The sequence below is a fragment of the Diabrotica virgifera genome, chromosome 4 (assembly GCF_917563875.1).
Source record: "Diabrotica virgifera virgifera chromosome 4, PGI_DIABVI_V3a".
Taxonomy (NCBI): domain Eukaryota; kingdom Metazoa; phylum Arthropoda; class Insecta; order Coleoptera; family Chrysomelidae; genus Diabrotica; species Diabrotica virgifera.
The window spans coordinates 80503781-80529984 of record NC_065446.1 but is presented as its reverse complement, the minus strand read 5'-3'; the positions used below and the strand labels follow the sequence as shown (position 1 = coordinate 80529984).

Below are 26204 nucleotides of genomic sequence, written 5' to 3'. Positions count from 1 at the left end.
TTTTCAATATACCTATATAATACCACAGAGCCGGTTCGTATACTGGATGACTAAAAAACTATTTGTATGTGTATTTTTATATATTTGTAAATTCGTATTTTTGTGTAAATAAATGTTTTTGTAATTCTTAATTCTACTTTTTTTCTGTATATATCTGTTAAATTGTCTACTTATAAAAATTGAATTGTTATTAAGGGTGGTTTTTAAGGGTTGAAATATTATGATATTATATCCTAAAGCATAAAACAATCATTATTTAACCAGTCAAAACCAAATTTTACCTATATTAAAGTTTACAATGTTTTTATATAATTTTTGACAATAAGAGTAGTTTACACCCCTAAAAATAATCAACGCCCTTGAGTATGATATAGAATATGAAGTACAGGGTAGGATGATCCTAACCCCAAATTTTTATGTAAATTGATGCAAGCCGAAATTATTCTTTTAGGATAAGTAATCTTTTCATATATAGCTCCAACAAGGGTGGTTTTAAGGGGTCTAGGACATTTCGCCGTCGCCGTTTCGCCGTCGCCATTTCGCCGTCGCCGTTTCGCCGTCGAGCCATTTCGCCGTCGCCGTTTCGCCGTCGAGCCATTTCGCCGTCGAGCCATTTCGCCGTCGCCATTTCGTTGTTAGCATTCGTACTTATAATTTCGGGATGATCATTATTTGTATATAAGTTTTGAATGGTTTTCGAACGATTATATACTATCACTTTTGCATAATGAAGTTTTTTATTTTTGATACAAATTCGTGGATTTCAATTGAAATTGAAATACCCGAAAATATTTTATTTTTCAGACGAAAACAATGTATAGTTGAATACGAAAATATAACTTGGTTTTACTAGCAACATCAGCATTTTATTTACACTGACATTTAGTATAAAAAAAAATAGTATGTTATCACCTTCTTGTGTCATTTAGTATAAAAAAGATAGTATGTTGTCACGTTCTTGTAAACTTAACCAATGCCGGAATGGCGACGGCGAACTGGCTCGACGGCGAAACGGCCGACGGCGAAGTGGCTCGACGGCGAAACGGCGACGGCGAAATGGCGACGGCGAAACGGCGACGGCGAAACGTCCCAGTCCGGGTTTTAAGGGTTGAAATATTGTGATATTATATCTTAAAGCACAAAACAATCATTATGTAACTGATAAGAAGCAAATGTTGACAATATTAAAGTTTAAAATGTTATTTTATAATTTTTTACAATTAGGGGTAGTTTTCACCCTTAAAAAACCAAAAGCGTATAACGGCTCAATATAGAAAATGAACTAGAGGGTAAAATGAGCCTAATCCCAAATTTTTGTACAAATCAATGCTGGACGAAAAAATTGCGAGGTTTTGCCATTTTTCCAGCTTCATTTCCTCCACTATTAGACAGGTTTTTACTATCAAAATAGTATACAACATACATATTGTATTGATTTGATATTGTAGCAATACAGTACGCGGGCTTGGATCTCATATAAATTGGCATATTTATTTACATTTTTCCTCGTTACTAAGAATAACTGGCTAACATTTCGATTGTTTACCAAAGAGACGCGTTATTCATAATGGTGTAAACTGTTAGCGTAACCTTTAGATCAGATAAATAGGTTTTGATATGTTCCTAGATGCAACAAAAATAAACTAGATAATTATTTATGTTACAACTATCAGAATAACATCCGTATCGTATTTTGTTTTTTTTTGTCTTGTAAGAATCTTCTAGTTGTACTTTTAGTCAAATTTTCTATTAAATGTTTAAAAGCAAAGCTATTTCTTTTAGTCCAGGCGGGATCTGTCAAAAAGTAGAGCATAATGGACATTTTCCATAGGAGTCAATTTTTGTGCTAGACTAACTTTTGGATGTACCTTGTATCAGTAATCACAATATGTTCCAGTCGCAAACCAAAACAAAATCTGAAAAAAATCGAAAATTTTTGCTTTATGTGTCCATATTTTCACCTATAATTCGAAAGATATGGCTCTTACAAAAAAAAATTGAAGGCACTCATGGGAGTGCCGACAGAAGTGAAAACTACTTATAGTATATAAATTACGAGCTCAATGCTTTTTCCCCATCCAAAAAGAAGTGCTATACCTATATCATATACGCGATGCGTTTGCCCTATGCTATTTATATAAGTATACATACACATCATTTATATACGTACAAAATTTATTTCAGCGAAGTGATAACGGTCGCAAATTCAATAATTTTCCCCATCCAAGAAGTGCACAACGTCCCTAAAGAAATTTTAAATTCAAAAATTTATTTCGTCGAAGCGATGATGGTCGCTAATTTAATACTTTTTCCCCGTGCAAAACGTCCCTCAAGAACTTTTCACTTCAAATATTTATTTCGTCGAAGCGATGATGGTCGCGATGACGGTCGCTAATTTAATACTTTCTCCCATCCAAAAATGCACAACGTCTCGAAAGAAGTTTTCACTTCAAAAATTTATGTCGTCGAAGGAATGACGGTGGCGATGACGCTCCCTAATTCAATATTTTCCCCCATCCAAAAAGTGCACAACGCCCCTAAAAAAGTTTTCACTTCAAAAATTTATTTCGTCTAAGCGATGACGGTCGCGATGACGGTCCCAAATTCAATACTTTTCCCCCATCCAAAAAGTGCAAAACGTCCCTCAAGAAGTTTTCACTTAAAAAATTTCTTTCATCGAAGCGATGACGGTCGCTAATTTAATACTTTTTTTCATCGAAAAAGTGCACAACGGCCCTAAAGAAGTTTCACTTCAAATATTTATTTCGTGGAAGCGATGCCGGTCGCTAATTTATTACTTTTTCCCAGCCAAAAATTGCACAACGTCCCTAAAGAAGTTTTCACTTCAAAAATTTATTTCGTCGAAGCGATGACTGTCGCTAATTTAATAATTTTTCCCCACCCAAAAAGTGCACAACGTCCCTCAAGAAGTATTTCACATCAACATTTTTTTCATCGAAGCCATGGCGGTCGCGATGACGGTCCCTAATTTAATACTTTTTTTCCATCCAAAAAGGGCACAACGTCCCTAAATAAGTTTTCACTTCAAATGTTTATTTCGTTGAAGCGATGATGGTCGCTAATTTATTACTTTTTTCCATCCAAAAAGTGCACAACGTCCCTAAAGAAGTTTTCACTTCAAAAATTTATTTCGCCGAAGCGATGACGGTCGCTAATTCAATACTTTTTCCCCATCTAAAAAGTGTACAACGTCCCCAAAAGAAGTTTTCACTTAGAGATTTAACATATCGGAAAAAACGGGAAAAATTGAGAAAAAACAGGTTTTTTTTCCGTTTTTTTCCAAACCATTGGAAAAATTGGAAAAAATTGGGAAATGTTAAATATTTTTTCATTGAGACTTAAAACGTGAAAAAATAACAATTTTAAACTTGTTTATATATTTTGTACAAATATTAATAATATTATCTAAGATGTAAGTACAAACATTTATATAGGGTCAAAAATTATAATTATTATCTAATAATTTAAACTATCAAAACCGAAACTTCAAACGTAGAAAGCAACATTATTTAACCACAGCGCTCAGTGGTATATTTTCATCTGAGTCTGAATCTTAAGACCAAACATCTGATTCAGACTCGAACCCCGCCTCATCATCCTGGACGGATAAAACCACATGTTTTTTGTCAGTCTCTTCTAAAAGTTCGATCTGGATCTGGTCTAGCATTGTTAATGCATATCTGTTTTTCGTTTATAACCAAATTTAAATGAATAGCAACAACTTCCGAATTTTATCCTGTGCTAATATATTTCGTTTGTTTGTATGTATGAGGTCGTGTAAAGATCAGTTTCTTTTTGAAGAGGCCGAAGATGGAGATGCATTTAAACGATTGGCATAAGTGACTGCTACACAAACCTTGCCACCATATAACGGGATGAGTACTATTCGCACTATCCCATAAATAATTTCGACCAAAAGAATTCAGTTTTTGTTCTAAATTGGGCCAGATTTGCCACCACCTTCCGTACATCTAGATTTAGTGAATGAGCTATTTCAGAAATATAAATGTATAGCTTCTATTAGTTGCTCTTCATTCAATTGTTCTCCTTTAAAGCGAGCACCAAGAAAATTGACTGCAAAGTGAATGGGCTTGGAACAAAATTCGTAGCGTTCTTCAACATATTTTAGCAAGCTTTCGATAAGAGAACTAGTCTGGTCAACTTGTTGGGAATATTTAATATTGTGTCTCTTATATACTTAAAGACTTCTGATAATATAGATCTATCCGATTCTACTAAATTTATCGATTTTGCTACGGGATGCAGAATTTGTTTAGAATATTGTAACAAATTTCAATTTTTCCGTATTTTTCTTTTTTTTTCTTGTTTTTTTCCTTCACCCAATTTTTTCGGAATATTTAAATCTCTATTTTCACTTTAAAAATTTATTTCGTCGAAGCGATGACGGTCGCTAATTAAATACTTTTTCCCCATCTAAAAAGTGCGCAACGTCGCTAAAGAAATTTTCACTTCAAAATTTATTTCGTCGAAGCGATGACGGTCGCGATGACGGTCACTAATTTAATACTTTTTCCTTATCCTAAAAGTGCACAACGACCCTCAAGAACTTTTTACTTAAAAAATTTATTTCTTCGAAGCGATGACGGTCGCCAATTTAATACTGTTTCCCATCCAAAAGGTGCACAACGTCCCTAAAGAAGTTTTCACTTCAATACATATACGTACAAAATTTATTTCACTGAAGAGATGACGGTCGCGATGACGGTCGTGAAATAAATCATTTTTCCCCGTCCAAAAATAGGTTTTACATTTATTTTAAATTTAAATACTTCTATACAATTTATGTATAGATACACATTATATAGATACGTACAAAATTTATTTCGCCGAAGAGATGACGGTCGCGAAATAAATCCTTTTTAACCATCCTAAAATAGGTTTTACATTTATTTTAAATTTAAGTACTTCTATACAATTTATATATACATACAAATAATATATGTATAGCATAAGCGATGACGATCGAAATGACGGTCGCGATGACGGTCGCAAATTCAATGCTTTTTCCTCTATCCAAAAATCGCACAACGTCCCTAAAGAAGTTTTCACTTCAAAAATATAGGAGGAAAAATTTCGTTTTTCAATTTTACATAATATGTACTAGTAATATATTTTAATAATAGAAATTTAATAATAGAAATAAAAACTTTAATGTTTATTGTTTAAAAATACATAGCAATAATTGGGAAAAAAGTGGAAAACGTTGAGTTTTATTATTTTGATATTCCACCTAAGAAAAACTTTATAATACGAGTGAAACGCGTACTAAAGGTTAGGATAAGTTTAACAGTTTTTGCGTAATAATTTTTCCAAAAAAATTGAAAAATGGAGGGCTCAAAATAAACACATTAAATATAGGTCTGGATCCCGCATAAGAAAAAAAAGTTGATTAATAGCAAGCTGAAAATTTGTTAATAGCTTAACGGTGTCTAGTCGGACAAACTTTGATATATGGGAACACTGGAACAGGGGAAGTTTTAATGGTGATACAGGTTAAAAATTTGGAACGTGAGACTACGAAAACGTCAGATGTAGTTTGTCGGACAGAACTTCCAATTTATTGGTTGCCCTTTCATTAAACTCTCATGCAAAAATCAGACTGGTGTGTATCACCAACTGGGCATTTTAATGAGTGGAACACGCAGAACATGTCAAATGATAGAAATCATGTTGGTTAGTAATAGCAGTCTGATTTTTGCATGAGAGTTTAATGAAAGGGTAACAAATCACTTGGAAGTTCTGTCGGACAAAATACATCTGACGTTTTCGTAGTCTGACGTTCCAAATTTTTAACCTGTTCCACAATTAAAATTTCCCCTGTTCCAGTGTTCCAATATATCAAAGTTTGTCCGACTAGACACCCTTAAGGTATTAACACATTTCCAGCTTGCTATTAATCAACTTTTTTTGGTATGCGGGATCCAGACCTAATAGTCTAAATTTTTTCTTTAGACATTCTTTACTATATTACAAATATTTGTGTCAAATATCTCAACAAAGTATTGAAAATTAAAGCTGCAATCTTGGACCTTTTCCTTACATAATTTTTTTCCGATTAAAAAACTTTTTCCTTAGATAATTTTTGAGGAGCATATCTCTCGAGTTATAGACAAAAATATGGCACAAAAAGCTAAAATTAAAAAATAAGTTTTATTAGATTTTATTAAATAAAAAATTAAGCACAAGGTTTGTGACTGGCTCATTTAGCGATTATTGAGGCAAGGTACATTCTGAAGTTACTCCAACAAAAAAAAAAAAAAAAAAAAAATAGACTCCTTTGGAAAACGTCCAATTCAAAACAGAACGTGCCTGGACTATTTGCCGAGTTTTGCGAAATAAAATAAAACTGTTGCGCCTCTCCCAATTTAGGGTGCAATGTATACACAAACATAGGTACACCCATGCAAGCACACACATTCAATGCAGTAATCCCATCATCAAGCTATGTCACGTTAACCTGTTAATGACATTCGGACACGCATAACTTAGGCTACGGCCAGACAAGCGACAATTTACGGCGCCGTAAGAGCAGTAAACCTGACGAGGCATTGGTTGACTAACTCCTATTTCATCTACAATTATTGGTGGAGGAGTTAGTCAACCAATGGGTTTACTGCTCTTACGGCGCCGTCAATTATCGCCCGTGTGGCCTTTACGACGCTGCAAGAGCAGTAAGCGCAGTGAAATGAAACGGCAGTAGCTGCAGTAAAAAGCATAGCCAGACGAGGATGTAAATTACGGCGTGTCGTGAGATGTAAATACAGTGTTTTGATCGTTGTTGTGGCTAGATGCGCTACAAATATGGACCCAGGTCCATTCTTTTGCGACACGACACCGCAGATGGGCCCGTTCAATGTTGCTGCGCGATATTTTACAACTCAGCTAAAGACCACACGGGTGATAGTTTACGGCGCCGTAAGAGCAGTAAACACGAGGTATTGGTATTTCATCTACAATTGGTTAGTCAAATGTCTCGTCAGGTTTACTGCTCTTACGGCGCCGTAAATTATCGCGTGTGTGGATTTAGCCTCAGTCTGGCCATCCATTACACTCACCGTGGGACCCATTTTCGCGCTTCATTTTACGGCGCCGTAAATTGTCGCTTATCTGGCCTTAGCCTTAGAAAGAGAGGGAAAATCATTTTCCGGACTAACCAATTGAATGTTCGCTACCCAATTTTATTACACCTACAAGTATAGATATACAGATATTTGCGAAAGAATATTTCGCAAATTACCGATTTGAGTCTACAAAATGTTTCAATATTTTTTTCCAGTCTTCGCCAATCTATGAATTTGTTTACTGTCATATAACTTGTCACCAGGACCGGAATGGCTCAAAAAAGGGCGCTAACCTTAACTCCCCCCCCCCTTCTATGGCGAGCTTTTTAAATCAAACTTTGGATGTAAAGTAAATTTTATTTTTTTTTATTTTAATTTAAATCCAAAATTGGATCCCGCGTACCAAAAAAAAGTTGATTAATAGCAAGCTGAAAATTTGTTAATTGCTTAACGGTGTCTAGTCGGATAAACTTTCATGTACGGGAACACTGGAACAGGGGAAGTTTTAATTGTGGAACGTGATTTTAATTATGGAACGTGTCATCCTGACAAGTTTATGATTGTGAAAATTGTGAAAATACGAAAACGTCCCATGTACCTATTTTGTCGGACAGAACATCTAATTGATTTGTTACCCTTTCATTAAACTCAACATGATTCCTGTCAGTTGACATGTTGTTCGTGTTCCACTCATTAAAATGCCCAGTTGGTGATAAACACCAGTCTGATTTTTGCATGAGAGTTTAATGAAATGGTAACAAATCAGTTGGAAGTTCTGTCCGACAAAATTCATGGAACGTTTTCGTAGTCCGACGTTCCAAATTTTTATCCAGTTCCACAATTAAAACTTCCCCTGTTCCAGTATTTCGATACATCAAAGTTTGTCCGACTAGACACCGTTAAGCTATTAACAAATTTTCAGCTTGCTATTAATCAACTTTTTTTTGGTACGCGGGATCCATGTCTATAAACTTTAATACCTATCAGCCAAGTCCAGAAAATAATTGTCCCTTATACTCCGTTATATTACTCTTTTATACTCCATGGATACTATAATAGATTAAAAAGTGTTGTAATTAGCGACACGTCTTCAATAATTTTTATCAGCTATTCCTCATATAGGTACCTTTTAGAATCTTAAAAAACTTTGTTTATTTACATACTTGCCTTTGGATCATTGCGCAAACCTAGATTTCCTGCATTCATTTTTGGTATTCGATATCTTCGATACTTTGCGTGTATTTATCGTGCATCCAAATTCCAACTCCTGAATTCTTTAAATTCTCCGTATTGTGATGTTCCTTGGCCTCTTTTCTTTGTTTCGGAGATTCCGCAAATGTCAATATTCCGTTCCACGACGTTTTGTTCCAGCACGCGATTCGTGTGGAGTGTTTAGGTTTTCGTTTAGAGCGCAAGAGGATGTGGTACAACCATGTAAGACGAATGGACGAGAATAGACCCCCAAAAATTGACCTAGACAGGGGCGTAGCTAGGGTGGGGCGGAGGGGGCGATCCGCCCCGGGTGTCACCCGTTCGGGGGTGACACCCGGAAGACCCCATCATAAAAGAATGAATTGTGAATTTGTAACTTTACTTACTTTACAATCAAAATACAATTCGATATTATTTTGTGAACACACGAAACCGAAAAAAGTCGAGGTCAAAGAGGTATTTCTTGGATTTTTCCGTTAAAATGAAAAAAAAAACAGTTAATCTCTGTAAAAAAATTCTAAAGAAGCTTGAACTTGATGGTTTAGATATTATGAAGTGCCGTTCACCGGGATACGATAATGCAGCTGGTGTGAGCAGCTTACATGGAGGAATACAAGCTATTATTAAGCAAAGAACAAAAAGGCCACCTTCGTTGGATGTATTGATCATTTAATTAATTTTTGTGGCCAGCACTCCTTTACTCAAAACACAGCTTGTGTAACATTTTTCAGAACTGTAGAGGCAATTTTTATTTTTTGTTTTTGCCTCCACTAACTGCTGGGAAATGCTTATTAAACACAGCGCAAAGCATCTGTTAAACGACTTTCCACAACGCTGTGTTGGGATACACGGCATCTCTTAGTAATCTTCTTATTAAAACAAATCCTTTTAATAATTAAAAATGTCTTTGGCAAAACAACTATGTTTGTGTAACAGTTTAGGTTTGACCAAGGTCGGTTTGAAATAACAATAGTATTCATTATTTTTATAACCTAGTCGACTCAGCGATTTTAACCAAAACAATCTTACTTTCATTATATATCAAAACAATAAACAGGAGAAGACTAATTATTATTTGCTAATTCCATTGCGAAGAGTAAGTCATTAATATTTGAGATCCCAAAGGGAAAACATCACAGCTACTGAGAACTAACGTACCACCAGCTCTTTACCGTTAGTACTCTAACTTACAAAATAAATGCATCTACGGTGATACGAGTTATTTCATCAACCCTTATGGTAGGGGGTAACCAACCCTTAATTATCTGAGGTAGCTCAGAAGCTAGGAGCTACCATAACGCGTTGGAGTGCTCACTATGCTGCAGTTAAAGTATTGGCAAAATATTGTTAGTGTTGTTGCTTTAATTGAGGAATTATGCCATCAACAAGAAAATTTAGACACCAGAGGTGCTGCACATAACCTTACGCCTGCTGTGGGTAACTTCATATTTTTCTTTGTTATCTTTTCTTTTGGAATGATGTACTAAGAGAAATAGGGGCACAAGTAATAGATTTGGCCACGAAAATACATGAAGATGACGACATTCCCACCGAACACCGAATTCGACGTCAAAAACCAATGTATGTTGAGTCAGCTACCGCTAAAAATTAAAATTAAAACTCACTCTTCGAGACGAACTTCAAAAGGATATGTTGTAATGTTTTAACTTATGCAATGTTTAACTCGAAACCAGATCAAAGTCCATTCATGATGTGGCTTCATTGTTCGAGGTTGTGCAAACACATGCTTTACTTTTCGCGGACAGTGAACAGTTAAAATTAGCTGTTTCAACAGTTTGTGACTTTTATCATCAAGAGGTATCAAAAGCAGATTACCTGCTAGAAATACCAAAGACCAGAAGACAATTACAAGCGACCTAAAGCGTGAATATTACAGCCTCTAAATGGTTAGCTGTAGACTTTTTAAAACTCAATGTGGAATGGGATTTCATGGAATCCCTCCCAAACTGAATGGTCGTATTAAAATTGTTTATGACCATTTGTGTATCGGTTGCTTCATGTGAGAGAAGATTTAGTAAGCAAAAATTAATCAAGAATTACTTGCGAGCAACAATGACACAAACAAGACAAAATAACGTTGGTTTATTAACTGTTGAACATAAAGCAACACCCAACATAAATATAGAAAATGTGATTTCAGAGTTTTCCGCTAGTAAGTAAAGCTAGAAAAAAATATATTTTAGTTCTTAATTTTTTCATTATCCAAAACATACGTTACTCGGCTTTATTCGTTTATTTTAAATCTTTATTTTTAAAATTTGGGGTGACACCATCGATTACCGCCCCGGGTGTCACCCATGCTAGCTACGCCACTGCCTAGAAAACAACCCGCGCGGTTCAAGACCCCCGGAAGACCACCTAAAAAATGGAGGGGTAGTTGGCAATCTACCTCCATGGAAATTAACCAGAGGCAGCTTCAGAATTAAACTGATCGAAAGATGTCCAAGAAGTAAAAGAAGAAGAAGAATTTTTGGCAACTAAAGTCCATTCATTTTACAGATTCCCAACTGTAAACAAACGCTCATGGACACGCTACCTACAATTTGAATTTGCAGACTGACCAGTTTGGACCTGTAAAATGAGAATCCGCCTCGTTTAGGGCAATAAATTACATTTAACAGCCTCTTGACGAATGAGACGACGAATACTAACACGTGCGTTTGTTTATAGTTGGGAATTTGCTATTTGAATGTGGTTTAGGTACAAATATCTTCTTCTTCTAATACCGCTACAGCCCTTTGTGAGTCTTGACCTGCTTCACAATGTTCTTCCATTCTGCCCTGTCGGATACTTTCCTTCGCCACTGACTGATGTTCAGTCCGTGTCCAGTTTTAAGATCCCCCTATACGTCGTCTATCCATCTTTTAAGGGACCTTCCTCTTGTTCTATTTCCATCACTTCAATGTGTTGGTCCAAATATTTTCCTCAGTATATTTTGCGCTCAAATATTCTCAGTTTTAGGTACAAATATGTAGTCTTAAGCCAAGCCGCACACCAAAGAAACATGAAACGAAAAACATGAAACATAACGAAAAACATGTTTCATGAAACTAAAACACTGCTAAACAAATCTCAAAGGCCGCCTACCAATGAAACGAGTGTGATTCATGCTCATGACACATTTTTATTTTCGGAGAGTTTCATAAATGGCCGGACGTATATTTGTTTAGCAGTGGTTTATTTCCATGAAACGTAATTTACGTTTCATGTTTCTTTGATGTGCGGTCGGGCTAAGTATTGTATTAAGTGTTGTAATTTTTGTGTTTCAACATATTGTTGCTATTTTATCTTACTACGTAAATAACATTACATTAGGTGTCTCTTAACATGTTTTTAATTGACTTTTTACATCGAAACATCGGCAAATAAGACAAGGGTTTAACCAATTAACTTATAATTATATAAATAATAAATCTACTACATAATGTCGGTAAATATACATAAATAGAACACACTTTACATTTTAATTTGATGGCCAGTTATCGCATAAATTAAAAAAAACGACAGTTAACACAGTTTTAAAAAGATAGGAAGATAAGAGAGTGGAGAAGTCCATTTTTTCTAGTCTATCATTTACTTTGAAAATAATAATTATTATTGTTCAAAACAGTGTTACTGTTAGTTACTTCTTATCATAATATTGTAAATTCATCAGAATTTATGTACCAGATAGGTCATTTTTACAAGAAAAGATGTAAGAAGTAATTGAAAGACCGTTTAAAAATGTAGTATTCTACTATCTTTAGTTTTTTTTTAAATTCAGTATCCCTTACATATGCTTATATTATTAGTGCAGCCACTGATGGTTTTCACCTCCGATTTCGTTGAACCTCATCGATGATCCAAAAGATGATCGAAATTCTAAGAATAACTGGGATTGACGTACAAGACCTGCGAGTTATCTCAGAACTACCTATCTTCATCATTCTCTTTGCCTTATCCCTATGCGGGGTCGGCTTCCCTAATTGCATTTCTCCACACAATTCTATCTTGGGTCATATCAATGTTAATCCCCTTTACCAACATGTCCTGCCTTATCGTCTCCCCCCAGGTCTTCTTTGGTCTTCCTCTCCTACTCCTTCTAGGAATCTGCACTTCAGCTATTTTTCGTATTGGGTGATTAACGTCTCGACGTTGAACATGACCAAACCATCTTAACCTATGCTCTCTCATTTTGGCATCAATTGGTGCCACACCTAGACTTCCCCTAATATACTCATTTCTAATTTTATCCTTCTTTGTCACTCCACACATCCATCTAAGCATTCTCATTTCCGCCACATGCATTCGTTGTTCCTCTTTCTTTTTCACTGCCCAACATTCAGTTCCGTTCATCATAGCCGGTCTTATGGCTGTTTTATAGAATTTTCCCTTCAGCTTCATTGGAATTTTTCTGCCACACAACACACCACTCGCTTCTTTCCACTTCATCCATCCAGCCCTAATACTACTGCATGCATTTCCATCTATTTCTCCATTACTCTGTAATACCGATCCTAGGTACCTAAAATATTGCTTTTCACAATCATTTCACCATCCAAAGATACCATTTTATTTGTAGTAACTCCATCTTTAAATGAACATTTGTCCTACTAAGTTTTAAACCTTTTTCCTCCAGAGCTTGTCTCCATTGTTCCAGTTTTTGTTCTAAGTCTCTTTCACTATTTCCTATTAACACTACATCATCAGCATACATTAGGCACCATGGAATGCTACCCTGTAGTTTCGCTGTTATCTAGTCCAAAACTAATGAGAATAAATACGGACTAAGCACCGAGCCTTGGTGCAGTCCTACTTTCACCTGAAATTTATCAGTCTCTCCCACACCTGTCCTAACACTAGCCATTACTCCCTCATACATATCTCTCACAATCTTTACATATTCGCCAGGGACTCATTTCTTATTGAGTGCCCACCACAGAATCTCACGAGGAACTCTATCATATGCTTTCTCAAGATCAATGAATACCATATGAGCGTTGGTCTCTTTATTCCTGTATTTTTCCATCAGTTGCCTTACAATGAAAATTGCATCTGTTGTTGATCTGCCCCGCATAAAGCCAAATTGATTATCGGATATTTAGGTTTCTTCACTTATCCGTCTATCAATTACTCTCTCCCTTATTTTCATGGTGTGGCTAAGTAGTTTTATAGCCCTGTAGTTTGTACATTGTTGTATCTCCTTTGTTTTTGTAGACAGGTACTAATATACTGCTTCTCCATTCGTCTGGCATTTGTCCAACTTCCATAATTCTATTAAATAGACCTGCTTGCCAACTTATTCCTGTCTTTCCCAATGCTCTCCATACTTCCCCAGGAATATCATCTGGTCCGACTGCTTTTCCTTTCTTTATTTTTTGAAGCGCTTGAGCCACTTCCTCGTTTGTTATTCTGGTAACCATTGTTGTTTCTGTCTCCGTTAACTCCACAGGCTGTCTGTCAAATTCTTCATTTAATAAACTGTCAAAATACTTTCTCCATCTCTCTTTGACATCCTTTTCGTGAATTAGTATTTTATTATTTTCATCTCGGATACATCTAATCTGATTAAAATCTCTTGCTTTCTTTGCTCTCTGTTTGGCTATTTTATATATCTTTGCTTCGACTTCCCTAGAATCAAGATTAACGGAACCAGCATAGATAACATCAAGTACGCTCATACCTTACCAATAGCCGGCAACGCACAATGTCTACAAAATATAACAAATGCGGTAGTTCGTCATAGCAAAATGTTTGGTTTACACCTAAACGTTTCCAAAACTATGTAAAATTTTAGTATTTTCAAAGACACAAATAAACGTACATTTGTATGCCAAAAGATAACTACTAGAGCAGGTTCACTGTATAAGTGAAATCATATGAGAAATCACACAGTGTAAAGCCCATTAGGTTTAGAACAAAAAAGGGAGATTTGCAAAATTATTATTAATCAATTAATATCATACATTGAGCTAACGCATTCAGTAATTATTAATATAAAATACGTTTATAGTAGGAATGAACGAAACTGATTGTAGGAATGAATAGAATTGTTTGTAAGAATAACCGTATTTATTGTGGGAATGAACGGACTTAATTGTAAGAATAAACGGAAATAATTGTAGAAATAAACGAAATTTATTGGATGCATGAAGCAGTATATGTTAGGAGAAAAATAACACTGTTATTGACACAACGAATAGTTTTCGTCGGTCAATTAACGACGTTGTTGTTTCAATGAATAGTGTTCGTTTACTCCGTGAACAGTATTCGTAATATCAATAAACGTAATACATTGGATCAACTAACGAAAATAATGAATTGATGAACAACGCTTTGTTGTTCCAATGAAACCAAGAATTGGACAAATTTTAAGTATTGCTTTTGTTGTCTGAATTAACATTTTTATTAATAAGTATTACGTATCTTTTTCCTTGAGTGACGTTTGACCGCGCATCCGCAGAAATTTTTCGTGTAGCAGTAGTTTCCAAAGCTACAAATTCCATTTAGTCCATTGAAATGTTACATTTACCTTGCATTTCTTAGAGGAGTCAATTTTATTTTTTTAATGTGTAGGGGGGTTCAGTAGAAGCTTAAGATCAAGTTTTTGGGGTCGCCACCCTTGTCCCCCGGCCGCCATATTGGAAAAAGGGGTGCACAGGGCTTTCGCGCTGTATCCCCTAAACTAGCAACCCTACAGAAAATTTAATTACACATAAAATGTAGCAAATTAAATTTTCTACAATTTTAGGTGTATTACTTTTTATCGTCAAGTGACCAACAAAAAAGTTATAAACAAAAATAAGAGACAATTTTGTAAGAAGTTTCCTTTTGGAGGTTATAACTTTTTTTCCGTTCATTTCACAATAAAATAACATCATAGCGATTCTGTAGAGGATTTTTCAATTAACAATTTTCACTATAAAGTTGTTTAATTTCATTTATTATCTAGGTTTTACAGCGCTCCAAATTTCACCAGATTCTGTAATTCTCATAGGAATACAATAAAAACAATACTTTAATTAAAATTACGTTATGCCGACCAAGAAAATCAAATTTAAGATAAATGACTAATTTTTGTCATTTTTTATGTTTTTGAGGTCGCTGAATCCGAATATAAAGTTTATTTTTATCTAAAGTTGGTGGAACATGATCAAAAATCAAATTTTATACAAAAATGCCAAAAATCCATTTTGATGATTTTTCAAATTTACCTCGCTGTATCTTTGGCCGCTGGAAGTATTTCATTTTGAACATTTTACTGTGTTATCGTTGAAGTATGTAGATAACAATGAAATTTGTCCAAAATGTTTAAACACATTATAAAAGGAGTTGTTAATTTTTAAACATTTTGTCATCATATTCCGTTAGTTTCATGTTTACTTAAAAAAGTTGAGTGACAAACTTTTTTAATTTATAATTTTAACCAACAACAATAAAATATGATTCATGAAGAAGTTTTTTGGAAAATTTTAAGTCAAAATATACAATAGGAAAAAAGTTATGTTACTTCATAGACAAGCGGCACACCCCAAAAAACGCTTATATCTCGAGATCCTGGTCACGGTGTGGTGGATGGCTAATTTTAAATCATACTTTATGACTTTGATATCAAAAATCGTTTTTCGCTCTTCTTAAGAATTTTGCATTTTGCGGTTGCGTCATTCTTCTTCTGGACGGGCGAATTTGTCCTCAAACAACTTGTTGGGCCTTTTCTATATATGCTTAGGGTTATAAGTTTTATAGTGGGAAAAAAGGTCAAAAATAGATTAATAATAGCATAGAAATGTTAAATCATAATAAATTGTATGAATAAGAAATATATATAGATAGAAAAGTAAGTCTAACGTTTTGTTTTTATTATATCCCTATGAGCATTCGAGCATCTGGTCAAGTTAGGGGCGCTGTAAAACCTATATAAATAAATAGAATTAAACAACCTTATAGTGGAAATTGTTCACTGAAAAACCCTCTACAAAATTGATATACTGTTATTTTATTTTAAAATGAACTGAAAAAATGTTATAACCTCCAAAAGGAAACTTGTTAAAAAATTTGTACTTATTTTTGTTTATATCTTTTTTGTTGGTCACTTCACGATAGAAAGTAATAGAAACAATACTGTAGAAAATTTAATTTGGTGCATTTTATGTTTAATAAGATATAGCGCGAAACCCTTTTGCACCCCATTTCCAAGATGGCGGCCGGGGGACAAGGGTGGCGACCCCAAAAACTTAAACTTAAGCTTCTAGTGATCCCCCCTACACATTAAAGAAATAAAATTGACTCCTCTAACAAATGCAAGGTATGGCCTAAAAAATGTAACATTTTAATGGCCTAATTTGGATCGCTAACCTTCGAAATGAGAAGATTCTTTCCCTTCATTTAGTCGACAAAATAAAGCTATTTTATAACAAATTTTTTATTTAAACAACTTACTTTGTGATTTTTTGACATTTATATACATTTCTGTTTTTATTTTTTAGCTTTTGATACACATATTCGCAACTGATAGCCTTCGAAAAGCCTTACGGTTCGAACCGGACAAACGAATCGAACTATGGAGATTCTTTACTTACATGCTGATCCACGATGGTTGGTACCATTTCATGCTGAATATAGTAATTCAGTGTATTTTTGCAGTACTTCTTGAAAAAAGACAGGGACACCTTCGGGTCCTTATTCTGTATTTCCTTGGGGGATTTACAGGTGTCCTTGGAGCCTCATGTGTTCATCCTGATCTTGTGATAGGGGCGTCGGCTGGTGTTTACGCCCTCCTAATATCCAATATTCCTGATATTATTTTAGTAAGTATATACACAAGCTAGAGATGTTTGATGTTTGAATTTTGACGCTATGTTATGTTTAAAAATAACATAGTCCGACTAAATTTGTGCTGTAAGTTTTTATGTACTGAATTCAAATCTGTGCTTAAAATTGCCAAATTGGCTCTGTGAATGATTCACTAGTAGATGGATCCTCCATATGAGCCCATTTTAAAATAATTTTTTGACCAACCACCTTCCAGAATCACAAAAATGTGAACCAGTACAACTATTTTAACTAAATTTTAATGTGTATATGTATTTTATTTGATTGTGCCTAATTGATTCTTCCTCTTTCCTGTTGGCCAGTTTCTTCCTGTAATTGCGGATGATGGCTCATGTTGGGCCGGAACGCGTCCAATATTTTACCTGTAATTGTTTTAATAAAAATCTTGTGGTTCATCAGAGTGAGCAGATCCAAAGGTTGGTTGAATATCGTAATCGCAAAATTTGAGTTGAAAGAATAAATATGAATACGTTCTTCTACAAGAGAAGAAAGAAAATAATAGAAAAAATACTTAAATATGCACTCAATTCCAACAAAATCAACCTTAATTAATGTAAAATTGAAATAAACTATAGTTACCTACACAATCTTAAATATAGGAGATATTTTGGAGTATCAAATAGCCCTGAAACTGTAAAATAACTCGTTAGGAAGATAAAAATAATTGGTACCTAATAACCAAAAGGTAGTATAAAAAGTAGTGAATTCCGAAATAACGTGAAGGTTATGTACTAATAGCACTCATCACTCATATTATGATGTTATAAAAATAATAAAATGATGGAACAATAATTATTACTCTAACAAAATTTACAGTAAGGCAAAGTAGTCGAATAGGGAATAAGCATAATGAATGAAGTTTATAACAGACCGAGGATAGATTTAACGCAATCAAAAAGGATTAAAAAAATTTCCAGAAAAATTCATAGAACAGCAAAACAGACAGAGGCAGATGTAGTAAATCTATGTAGATCCAATAGTGAAGGAAGATTTGATAAAACAAGATAAAACAAGAATTGACACATCACCTGAAATTCGTTTGGTGGAAAGTCTTCTTGGTTCATGTATCTTGGATAATTTGAAGCTATGTGTTGTCATGCCCAATTGATTACAAAAACACAATGTAGGTGCTCAAGTAGGTATACAAAACGCATTACGAAATAGAATTAGAAAATAATACGAAAGGCTAAAGAAAATTAGTTAAAATCACAGTTTATAGAGATAGAGTTTGTTTAAACAAAAACACAATACCAAATCAACATGGGAACATCATCACAGAGAAGACTCAAAAAATTGCATATGGTCCAAATACATACAAGAGCTCTTTGATAATAATAGGTCCGAAAAAACTCCATCTTACACAAAATACATATAGTTCGTCCGCTATAACTTTTCCCATGCGTCACGATTCATTTTCAAACAAATTAAATCAAAACATAAAGTAAAACGTACGCCGATGTGTGTAGTATATAGTATACAGTATATAAAATGTATATAAACGTCGACGTTCGTTTCACTTTATGTTTTGACTTAATTCGTTTGAAAATGAATCGTGACGCATGGGAAAAGTTATAACGGACGAACAATATATCACAAATATACAAATGCAAATAAATAAAAATATTTAACGACATTTTATGTTTAAGTTGAGTAATAACAAGAACATGTCTAAAATCAACGTTTATTAGTGTACTAAAGAATACCAAATTCAGTGTCCTGCAGTAATTTCCTGACCATCAGCTTAATGAATCATATTAAGTTAGACTGTGCGAAAAAAAAACAGCCTTACACAGTTTGGTTTTTGGAATGCAGTGGGTACGAGAGAGGCTCTCTTTAGTATACAAGTGCTAATTTAACGATGTAGCGGATGTAGAGACGTAAATTGACATATTTATGCATGCTTTATTGATTACCATAAGATTAACCATTAACCATTAACAGACATTGGTTGTTAACCACAATAAACACAGAAAAAATCAAATACCTCGGTCACATCATGAGAAACAGTAAAAGATATGTATTGCTGCAACTAATTTTACAGGAAAAAGGAGAAGCAAAACGCAGACCGGGAAAGCAAAGAATTTCCTGGCTGAAAATCTTCAACACAACAACCACAAATTTTTTCAGTGCAGCAGTGTGCAAGGTACAGATTGCCATGATGGTCGCCAACATCTGAAAAGGGAAAAGGCACTACAAGAAGGAAAGAAGAAAGCAGAAGGAAAGCAGGTTACCACGGAATGATAATCTTCAGCTCGTAATAAAAAATGTAAACATCCTATGATTACTGTTAACTTCTTGGAGTTCATAACCAATGGATTGATGGTTGTATTCCGGTAGTGTGTTGACGGAATTAATTAAAAATAAGTGTAACAACGAACAGTAATATATTTATTTATTTTGGGTAAACAAGCGTGGTGTTTTGCTTATATCTCGAAAGGGTATTGTTAGCGAGAGCGAGGGTGTGTCTGAATCGTTCGCACGCTGTGTAGAGACTGACTTGCCGGTCCACCAACACCAACTATTATGTCAACTGGTTTGCGGTTTTGCGATAATGGCCAGAAGCGTCATAAATTACTGCATCTGCCTTTTAAAAGATGAGAACCTTTTTGTATTTTAAGAAGTTGACATGAAGAGTGTGGCAATCTGGCATCGTAATCAATTAGTGTTTCCTTGAAAAAAACATTAATTTTATACAATCTGTTTAGGGATACATTTTCGTTTCTCGAAATCAACGGTCCTTGTTGGCATATGGTTTGTGTATTACATGTGAATTTTAAATGACTAATGTTGTTTCGTTTTGAGAAAAGTTATTAAAAATAAAGAAAATAAAATTAGCAAAAATAGTAATTAAAGCATATCGCTATAGTCGTATTGATTATTTTATACCTATTATTATAATTAATTAATTTTAGATGATCATAGTATGTGTTCTAAACGTTTTTCCTTTTTTTCAGAACTATACCAAAGTAAATTATAAAATCTACCGAATAGTTGCCATAGGAATCTTAGTACTCTTTGATATAGTATATAACATCGTTCATATATACACGAGAAAGTCACCTGTCATATCATGGGAAGCCCATTGCGTTGGTGGTGTTGCCGGTCTCCTCTTGGGATTCATAATATACAAAAATGGTGATAAGTGCCAAAACGTAACAGTCAATAGAACGTTATTTTGGATAAGTGTGATATTTTATGCTTTTATTGTAATTGGCTTCGTGATAGTAACTTTGCAAATAAAAAAATGTACTCCATCTAATATTATTCATTTTAGATATGTTTATGTTTGTTAATGAATCTGTTTTATTCTGTTGAAGCTTATTTAAAATTTAAATTATTTAATATGTAGGTATACTTATTAAATTTATAATGTTTCTGTTATAGTTTCTGGTTTTTGAAAAATATTTAGGGAACGAATACATATATACTAAACGTACATTAAGCCAAAATCGATGCAGATTGTGGTTTAGCATGGCATTACCATTAGACCAGGGCGCATCTGTAAAAATATTAGTAAATTTGGACGTTGAGAGGTGACTCAAATTTTTTTGCAGAAATTGCTTGAAAATAACTCAAATAATAATATTTGAGTTATCCTCCCTCTCAAAAAGGCCTGGAACATTGTTTAAATAATCAAAATGTCAAAAAATTAAGGAAAAATTCGATTTTTTCTTCGTTTTTTTATTATAACTTTAAAAGTATTCATTTTTGAGAAAAGTTGTACTGACATAAAAGTTGCCTAATTAAATTTCCTATAATAAAGAATTGGTTAAAAATTTAAAAAATAGCCACCCTTGTTGCAAAATAGCAATAATTTCGAAAAAAACATACAAAAACAAGTATTTGCATTTTACGTTTTTTAACCATTTGTGCTACACTTAGGACCTTCATATTTCACCCAGAAAAACTTTATGATACAGTAAAACAATACTGTAAATTTCATTAAGATCGATTTACTGTGAGCTCGTACGTAGAGGGGATATTTACAAATTCGCGAGCGCCAGTAGTGGCAAGTCTGTAAACGTTTACCGGAAATTTGACATAAATGTCAAAGTGATTAATTTAAAATTAAAATTAAAAACATTAATTATAAAAAATATTAGTTAGTCAAAGCTGTGGTATATATTTTTACCTTAAATATACTTACGTTTTAAATACTGAATTTAAGTTTTTTTAATGTTCCGTAATATGTAATTATAAATTAATCTAGCGCCATCTACACGATAATTGTGAAAGTATCTGAAGTAAGAAATTCATATTTTATCGATAGAACGTCAAAATGATTAGCAATATCTTAAAAAAATCGATTACAATTTAATTACATTTTTGCGTTGTAAATATTCAGCGATAACAATAAAATAGTAAATTTAAAAATTACCGGTGAAAGTTGAATTAGTAGTCCGCTAGGAGCGACACCAGCGAAGCTCAGAGCGTATAGAAGTGTACTGCACCTTTCATTTGCAATTTGCAAAATTAAAATCGATTAACTACCACGGCGTCAGGAGTTTTTTTAAATAAACATTAATTATATTGGTGCTACGCGCAGGACAGCGGATAGTTTGCTCTGATTGGGCATTTCAATGACCTTTGATAATGATTGATACATTTTAATTTTTATCACATTTCGATATAAATAAATAAATTTGTTTATTGCAAAATAAAAACACATATTCTATCCTTTGAAATAACATTTTTTTAGCAAAAACTTTCTTTGTTCATATATTTTAACTTAGAGAATAAAAGTTTATTATTTTTAAACATATGCAATTGTTTAAACAATATTTCACAAACAATAATAAAATTAGTTTGATATTTGTGGAATTAAAATATTAAAATACAACAAAATATAGAGTAAGAAAATAATATATTAGATAAAGAATGGAAGAAATTTTGGTGGAAATCAACTTGTGTGAATCGAACACCGCTGTCCTGCGCGTAGCACCAAAAATTAATGTTTATTTAAAAAATTTCCTGACGCCGTAGTAATTACACGATTTTAATTTTGCAAATTGCAAATGAAAGGTAAAGTATACTTCTATAAGCAAAAAAAAAATTCAACTTGCTATCTGCTTTATTTTCAGGCCTACAACATTTAAAAAAAATGAATTTTTTTGCGAAAGCTGGATTGCAAAATTTATTTTGCAAAATCTATTAAACCGATCTTAATGAAATTTACAGTGTTATTTCACTATATCATAAAGTTTTTCTGGGTAAAATATGAAGGTCCTAAGTGCAGCATAAATGGTTGAAAAACGTAAAATGCGGATACTTGTTTTTGTATGGTTTTTTTCACAATTATTGCTATTTTGCAACAAGGGTGACTATTTTTTAAATTTTTAACTAATTCTATATTGTAGGAAATTTAATTACGCAACTTTTATGTTAGTACAACTTTTCTCAGAAATGAAAAGTTTTAAAGTTATAATCAAAAAACCAATAAAAAAATCGAATTTTTCCTTCATATTTTGATATTTTGATTATTTAAACAACGTTCCGGAGCATTTTGAGTGGGAGGATAACTCAAATATTATTACTTGAGTTATTTTCAAGCAATTTCTGAAAAAAATTTGAGTCACCTCTCAACGTCCATCTCAAAACAGATGCGCCCTGGACTACATGGAATCCGCAACATTCTTCTTCAAAAGAACATTTCAGTGGCATTATTCTTTCTTCTCTTCTTTCCTATTGTCTTAAGCGCTGGTTTCCTGGAAAGCGGTGCCGACAAGCTGCGATCATAACACTGCGATGAATGACGTCATAAAAACTGTACCATGCAAAATAATAGCGGCGGTTTCCAAGGATGCGTTGGAAGCCACCGCTTGCTGAGTTTGCACATTCCATTGCCGCAGTGAAGAACCTTGAATTTTTCACCGTAATCTGACGTAATTCATCGCAGTGCTACGGTCGCAGTTTGTCGGTGCCGCTTTCGAGGAAACCAGCGCTTTAGAGTCCAAGATTTACATCCGTATCTCAGTATTGGAAATATTAAGCAGTTGATCAACCTAATTTTTAGAGTTTGTGAAATTTGAGAGTCCTTTCATATTTTGGACATCTTTGTAGTAACCCTGTTTTTGTGATCAATGATCCCAGATATAAGTATGAGCTGACAACCTCAAACTGGTAAATCGCGGTTATGTGTGGACGATTGTTATCCACTATATTTATGATTGATATGTGTATCCACTACCACGATCTTTTTCATTGATATGTTTAACTACAGAGCAAATATTTGACTTTCGTTTTCAACCAGTCTTACGAGACCAATTAACTCTTTTTGACTATTTGCAAGAAGGCTTAGTTTTCGGCAATTTATTAAGCTGCCCTTTTCACCTCCGTCAAGAGCTCTTCTCATATTGCGCTGCCCATATATGTTAAATAAATGTGGAGATAGTATGAATCCCTGTCTGACACCTTATTCTACATGAAATTCATTTGAGAGTGTGTCAACCACTTTCTGTTCCAGTAGTGTGTTCATATAGTTCAGTTATAAGCGAAATTAACACTCGGTTTCATAATAAAGTTAAAGTTTACTTTAAACTTAAAGTTGGTACCTTCATCAATGGAATTGTAATAGTTAAGGTACCAACTTAAAATTTAAAGTCCACTTTAACTTTATTATGAAATTGAGCGTTAGTGTTGTGGTATTCTTTGAGTACCTACCTTTAAGTACCTGTGTTGCTATTATCATAATCATAGTGTTGCTATATGACCCTTTATAACGCTTTGCGATAATCTATAAAACTATTGAAAACTAATTCATTCCCCAGATTTTTCTATTATTTGTCTTATATTCAGAAAGTGTTCTCGTCTCGAGTTCCTCTACCTTTGTTAAATCCAGTTTGATCTTGGGGTATTTCTCTATATAGGAAAGTTTCCAGTCTCTCATTGATTATAATGTGTATCGTTATTTTATTGGCATGTAAGACAAGGGAGATGGTTCTCTAGTTGTGGAATTTATGAAAGTTGCCTTTTTTAAGTATTGTCGTTATTGTAGATTTTGTCCAGTCGTCAGGCCATTGCTTGGAATGCCATATTTCGTTAGAGAGTAAGTGAAGCAATTTTATTGCAGTTTCTTCTGTGGCTTTGAGCATTTCATCTAGTATCATATCTGGACCTGGTGCTTTATTATACCTACCTGAAATTACTGATCGCCAGTCTTATTTCATTCTCGAGTATATTAGGTTCTTCTTCCATTTCTTCATGGATTTGGTAAACAAGTTCCTGGTGTTGATCATCTTTATATTGATCCAGGTAATATTATCTCCATATCTTTGTTATATCTTCTCTGTTGGTTCTCAGGGTTCCCGTTTGGTCTTCAACGGCCGAAGTTCTGGCTTGAAAGTCTCTGCATAGAAGATATAACATATTTTTCTAAACAGATCTCTCGGCTGATTGTTTTGATCGTTTTGATTATGACAGTATTGTTGTTAATCAGCCTTGCATTTTTGTTTTATTTCTTCGTTGAGGTCTCTCAAGCTAGCTTTCTGTCTTTCACTATGTACACTACTTTCACAAAGATCAACTCTTCAAAGATCACTCTTCTCAATTATTTTATGGATTTCGTTTGCTATCAAGTATTTCTGATTCACAATGTTTAATAATCTCCCATATTTCTTGTGATGTACCCTTACGAACAGAGGGCATATTTTTTCACTTCTAGGGAAAATCGTCTTTCTTTCTTAGTTCTATTCTCTTTGTCTCTCTCCGTTTGTTTCCTTCTCTCCGGGGGCTTTAAATCTGAGTTTTACTTTAACTACGAGCAGTACAGTATAAGTTTCCAACAGTATTACACAATATAACAACCATTTCCGTTTAAATTTTGCTACTTAAATTGATATAATTACTTATGTCTTGGCTGATTATAGACAAAGGGGTCGTAGACCTTTCCATCCTATTTTTCTGGCTACTTTTCAGTAGTTCTTCTTCACCTTTGGAAGTGCAGCCTGTATCAGGATTTAGATCCATAGTTTCCAAATTCTTAAGGATGCTTTGTTTGTTTTTTTTGTTTCATTCTTGTCTCACGAGAAAATAAGGAATCTATGATCATTTTTTGGCAGAGCTCCGCATGCTTAGAACCTGGGTATCGACTGGTACTCGCAGTTAAGGATTACTTAGGTTGTGCTCACTTCACAGATGTAGCGACGATGACACAGAGTATGAAACGCGCTTCTTGTTACAACAAGGTCTACCTACGGTTCGTGTGCTAACCAACGTGGCAACCAAATGGCGTGGCAATGGCGTCAAAATGGTGTGGTGACCCAGTGGCAGGTAGAATTGCTAAGCCTGTATAAACATATGTGCGACCTTTTGATACACGCAACTACATAACGTTTATACAGGTTTAGCAATTCTACCTGCCACTGGGTCACCACGACAGTTTGACGCCATTGCCACGTCATTTGGTTGCCACGTTGGTGAGCGCCTTGCCTAGGTTTCTTGGAGTGGTGGTATATGTCATGGTTCGATTAAATATTTAGAAGTCATTTTTCGGCTTTGTAATGTTTATTATATTTGTATTTTTACTCTTTGATTTCAATAAAGTAATAAGTAAATTAAATATAAGTACAAATAAGTACCTATTATTTAAATAATATTGTAATTAAAACATTAATGTGCACAATTTTACTTCGATTGAAAAACTCATATCTTAAAGATTATAAACATAAGTCTTTAATTATATAGATAGATAGTAATAATATTCTGGTCGTAAATTTTTTTTATACGGAAGAATTATTAAGTACAGTTGATCGTATTTTGTATTAATATTAATACCAGATAAATGTAAACTTTTTAAACGTTATGTAACGATTTTATTAAAATGTTTGTTATAATTTGTTTTAACTAAATGTATAACCCTTTTCTTTCTTGTTCCTTTGTCGTTTCCATTTTACCATTTTAGGTCTTCTAACATTAACACTAAAACCATACTCAATTTATAACATTTATTTAATTTTTAATTTTATTTATAACTCTTCAAATTTATTTTACTGACTAAGTCTATAATTTAATTTACTAAAGAAGTAAAAAAATCTTCCTTTGTAGATGGTATATAATTTA

At 33.8% G+C, this 26204-nt stretch overlaps 1 protein-coding gene across 2 annotated transcripts in view; it reads left to right on the top strand.

The window, feature by feature from the left end:
• Positions 1-25978, top strand: part of LOC114331268 (protein rhomboid) — a 137650-nt gene extending 111672 nt beyond the window's left edge. For both annotated transcript variants that reach the window (XM_028280780.2, XM_028280779.2), the window contains exons 3-4: positions 16802-17122; positions 20102-25978. In XM_028280780.2, coding sequence (XP_028136581.1) covers positions 16802-17122; positions 20102-20440 — 660 coding nt within the window. In that variant the 3' untranslated portion in view covers positions 20441-25978. The remainder of the gene's footprint in view (positions 1-16801; positions 17123-20101) is intronic.
• The last annotated feature ends 226 nt before the right edge of the window (positions 25979-26204 follow it).